Source organism: Mus caroli, chromosome 18, assembly GCF_900094665.2.
Source record: "Mus caroli chromosome 18, CAROLI_EIJ_v1.1, whole genome shotgun sequence".
Taxonomy (NCBI): Eukaryota; Metazoa; Chordata; class Mammalia; order Rodentia; family Muridae; genus Mus; species Mus caroli.
Genome location: NC_034587.1, coordinates 17,777,986 through 17,783,256, shown reverse-complemented (window position 1 = coordinate 17,783,256; position 5,271 = coordinate 17,777,986). Strand labels below are relative to the sequence as shown.

The 5,271-nt window shown below is 37.8% G+C and overlaps 1 protein-coding gene across 1 annotated transcript in view; it reads left to right on the top strand.

The window, feature by feature from the left end:
- Klhl14 (kelch like family member 14) overlaps positions 1-4,276 on the top strand; it is a 103,240-nt gene extending 98,964 nt beyond the window's left edge. Inside the window, exon 8 of the mRNA XM_029471720.1 lies at positions 2,021-4,276. Coding sequence (XP_029327580.1) covers positions 2,021-2,161 — 141 coding nt within the window. The 3' untranslated portion in view covers positions 2,162-4,276. The remainder of the gene's footprint in view (positions 1-2,020) is intronic.
- The last annotated feature ends 995 nt before the right edge of the window (positions 4,277-5,271 follow it).

Below are 5,271 nucleotides of genomic sequence, written 5' to 3'. Positions count from 1 at the left end.
TCCTCCTCCTCCTCCTCCTCCTCCTCCTCCTCTGTGTGGGCCCTCCTTTCCTGATCACCCAGTGACATTATCCATCAACAGACCCTTTCTTTTAAGTTTGACTGAAAAAATGTTAATCGAATATACAATGTCCTATTTCACCTTAAAGGTCTCAATATTTATCTTTTTAAAAAGTTATTTACTTATATGAATGTACTATCACTTATCATACCCAAAGAGTTACAATAATTGCTTTATGCCCAAAAGTTTTCCTATTGTCTTAGAAATTTATATTTTTCAAATTTGAACATTCAAATCAAGATCTGGTTAGTCTCACAAATATTTGATTATCATGATCCATAGATTCCCCGCTGTCTAGAACATTACCTCTGACACTTTTACTCTCAAAAGACTTGTTGAAAAAATAATCTCACTGTCACCCAGAATATTCCACATTGTGGGAATGGTTAGTAACCTCCTTGTACTGTCATTAAAATAGTTCTTCAGACTAGATGTTAGTCAGGAGTTGATTAATCTTTACCTTTCTATTATTTATTTATATTTTTATTTTGTGTTTTTGCTATTTTTCTGTAAAAGGGAGGGAGGGAGGGAGGGAGGGAGAGAGGGAAAGTAAATATCTGAAAAAAGAGGCTTGTGTTTAGATGACATATCAGGAGACACCTCAGGCCTAGCTGTCAATTTGATTACTCTCACAGTGATGCCTATTTTTAATAGTATCTTATTTATCACTGTTAGTTTTATAAGATCAGTTTGGCGTTCTAATATCATAAGTTTTATTTATTTTGCATCAAGTAGGATTACGATGTAAGTTTTGAGACACTTTTAAAAGTTAGTTATATAAAGGCAAATATAAGTTGACAGATTAACCTAGATTTTCAGACAAATGCCTGTTGTCTGGAGCAAATTGCTCACTACAAGAATAGAGATGCATCCAAGCAGACATCAAGAATAAACACTGAGAAAATACCATGAGTTTTGCTGGGGGATTTTGTTTCCTATGATTGGATTTGGGAAGGAAAATATTACTCAAGCATTAGCCTTAAAGTTGACAAAGACGCCAAAATTAAAGCTATTGTTCATTTGCTGTGTGGCCTCTTGGAAATAAGTAAATCATTATATGGAGATGTTTTCAGTCTACTCTAAAATGCCTTGATATCTTGGCTCTACTCCCCCCAGTAAAAAATTATGAAAACAAAGAAATGCTATAACAATCTAGCATCCACTTTGCTTTAACTATTTAAATAGAAATGTAAATATGTCTTTATTTTTCTTTAATTTAAACCTGCTGGAAAATTCCCATTTCAGTCAATTATTTGAAAATGACCATTGAGCATTAGGTATTTGAGTTTGATCACTGGCTATCGCATATACACCACAAGAGCCAGAGAGGTAGCTTGATCAGTCAAGTCCTGTTTTACTTGCCTGACAACCTCGACTCAATCTCCAGAACTCTTATAAAAATGAAACAGCTAGATGTAGCGGCTTATAATTTCAGTGTAAGCATTAGGAAGGTAGATGAGGCAGACACCAGCCTACTTGGTAAGTTCCAAGTCCAGAAGAGATCCTGTCTTGAGAAAGAAAGGGTGGACTTTTGTGAGGAGCAACCCTCGAGGTTGTCCTCTGTCCTCCACAAATATGTGTATGCAACAATGCTCACACATGTGTGCACACACACACAACAAAAAGATTTTGAAGAGTCAATTTCAAAAATTTCCACAGAACACAACAGTTAAAAGCCCACTGAGCTGATTTATTGAGTTGATTTGAAGTGTTTGAGGCTGAGCAGAGCTCCCAGTGTAGCTGTAGAGAGTGACATCATTTTTTTTTTTTTTTTTTTTTTTTTTTTTTTTTTTTTTCGCCGCTCAGGGCACATGTTTTGTTTTTCTTTCTTTCTTCATATGCTACTACCTGTTGGGAACATGGTTAAAAAAAAAAATTAAAAAAAAAAAAATTTTTTTTTTTTTTTTTTTTTTTTGCTCTGAATACCCTCCCCTAAGTACTCCCCGCTCTGCCATTCCAGGGTGCCTACAAGTCATCTACAATCTGCTATTGTCCAGAAAAGGGAACCTGGACAGAACTCGAAGGTGATGTGGCTGAACCCCTGGCAGGCCCAGCCTGTGCAACAGTCATTCTACCAGCCTGTGTACCCTACAACAAATGACAGCAGGAAACCATGGCATAGTGCCACATCTAGGGTGCAGGGACAGGTGATGTGCTGTCCTGTATGAACCATGCATTCCAATGGTACAACTGCCCAAATCCACCTTTGGTTTCTGATTACTTACAAGTGACTATGGAAGAAAGAGACCTGGTCTTGAGCAGAGACTCTTGTTCGCAACTCAGATCACACTCCAATTGTGGTGACAGACTCTTCCATATCAGGCTGGTTTTACTTTGTTCCGCCTTTACACAAACTCAAGTGGAGCTGAACTTTCACAAAGGGAAAGATAAACCACAGAAGCCTGGCCCCAGAGACCTAAGACCTGTATTGTGCATTGTTTCCTAACTGCATGTGATAGACTTGGACGTTTGGAGAATATTTTGTACATGAATGATTCAAAATCCAACCCACCAAATGGTTACCCTGTATTCCAGAAACTCACTTGATTCTGTATTGGTAAATGCCTGGCTTCTTCACCAACTCCATAGGTAACACAGCAAAGGAAAACCACAGAAGACAGAAGACAGACATCTTTGTTTCCACACAATCATATTTTCTATTCCTAACAGCTTCCCATGAGAAAAGTAAGCTGTTGATCTCTTTGGCAATTGTTCTCCGCCAGAGTCTTAAGTATGTGTCTTTGATACTCCTTGAAAATTTAAACTAAGCACACCCTATTGCTCTTCAGCTCCCAGAAACTTCCGCTTCCTCATTTCTCATAGCATTGTAACTAGTGAACATAAGGACAATTTGCCTCAATAGAAGACCAACAACCCCATCATGGAATATCACAGAAATTCTTTTGGATAACAATTTGTTCCAATTTTAATCCATAATTTAAAAACTGACAAATCACTTTCAGAAATTCAGGTGCACAAGGGAAACTTTCAAGTACAATCCAATTATCTTTCTGATCCTTAAAACTCATGACTTCCAGCTGAAGGGATGGCTCAGTGCTTCAGAGCACTTACTCCTCAGGTGGAAGAGCTGGGTTTGGTTCTCAGCACCCATGTGGCAACTTACAACCATCCATAGCTCCAGATCCAGGGCATCCATTGCACCAGGTACACATGCAGTGCACTTACAAACTTGTAAACAAAACACCTGTACATGTAAAATAAAAATAAATAACTCTTTTAAAATAATCATTTTTTTAAAAATGGACTTGCAAACTCATCGTACCTGGCTGCACACGTCCTCGCCTTTGTTTTTGTCTGGCTCTAGATACCTAATTCTCAATCTTCCTCCACTCACCCCATTGTTTGTTATCACTGGGGATGCCTGGACTTTGTCAAGTGAGCAACTGATTCTTGTTTTTAGGAACTCAAAACATAAAAAGATCAGGAGAGCATGACACGGTCTCTTTGTGGCCAGTCAGAAAAGCAAACTAACAGAAACATGAATTAGAATTTCAAGCTCATCTGAGTTTGACCAACATGTTAGGCACTTACAAGAACTGAAATATTTTTTTTAATCACAGAAAGTTGAACCCTTCAACAAATGTAATATTAAAATTCCAAGTAGGGGTAGCCACAGGTGAGAACAAAGGCCTTCATGGGAAGCTTGCACGAGCATCTCAAGGTGGCTGGGCATAGCAGAGTTCAACGAGGTTTCTACAGAAAAGTGCAATCTTTGTTGTTTTTGTATTTATTTGTATGTTCAGATCCAAAGGATCCGTTGTAAAAATATATATGTGAATATATATACATAACCAGTGCAATCAGCTTTCATTTCCTTTTCCTTGAAACCATACGACTATATAGAAAGAAAGACAATAAGAACACGACCCCCCCCCCTTGGCATCCTGGAGAGCATGAGCTGTTTCCAAAACCGGATTCTCAGCTGTCACTGTTTCTTCCAAAAGTTGCTATTTATACAAGGGTATCAGCTTTTCCTTAGATTTGTTCCTTGCTTTATTTTTTATCACTAGCCAAATTAAATAAAAGCATTTATGAGAACTCTAAACCTTTCTGTATTTCAGAGAGATGCAAACTTCTAGAGTAAAAGTTGAATAAAAAGTCACAGAGGATGTAAATTTTGTACAGGACTAGAATGTAAATGAAGCTTGCTTGGAAGGGGAAAACTTTAAATAAAACTTTATGTATAAATTCAACTGTCTCTCATAGACCTCCTTATAAAACACATATAGATTGGATTATTTCAAGGTTTATAATGTATAGCTGCCTAAATATTTTTATTCTACATATATGCCTTACAGGTCTACTTCACTTCCTCATGGGATGTTAAAGACAATGTGAAAAACTATGAAATGCTTCCCAAAACCTTCTATGAATTGAAAATTGTGTGCGTGAATTTAAGTTTTCTATCACAAGTTCATGACAATAAGACAAAAATATATTCAAAATTGAATAACTAAATGTTTTGGGGCATTTTTATAGACACCTTAGCAACTAGCCATACATGTAGATGTGTATTAAAAACAGCTGCATGCTTCCTATGGAATAATGGGAGTCCATATTTAATTAAGTCAATTTTATAAATGCGAAGTAGTTGATCTTCCTTTAAAGCAAGTCTGACAAAGAAGTTGAGCATGCTGATTAGGCTTGACTGTGCTTGATTAGCAAGGTGAGACAGGGAAACCAGACCTACTAAAAGGAGTAGCTGGGTCACTGTCTTAGTTTAGTTTCTACTGTTATGATCAAACACGGGCCAAAACTAACTCGGTGAGGTTAGGGTTTATTTGACTTACTGTTTCCTATCACAATCTGTCACGAAATCAAAGTAGGAACCAAGAGGCAGGAACTGAGGCAGAGCCCATTGAGGAATGCTATTTACTGGCTTCCTCCTCATGGCTTGCTCAGTTTGCTTCCTTATAAAACCCCAGAACCACCTGATCAGGGTTGATCCTACCCAGAGTGCGTTGGTCCCTTCCACACAATCATTAATCAAAAAAATGCCTTACAGCCTTGCTTATAGGCCAATCTTATGCAGGCATTTTCTCAACTAAGAGACTTTCTTCCCAGAAATGTCTAGGTTTGTGTCAAACTGACAAAACCCAACCTATACAGCCACCCTCCTGGCAAAGAACATTGTGAAGTCGGGAACCTAGTATCTGAAGCCTGCAAGCTGGAAAGAACTGATCTGCCACT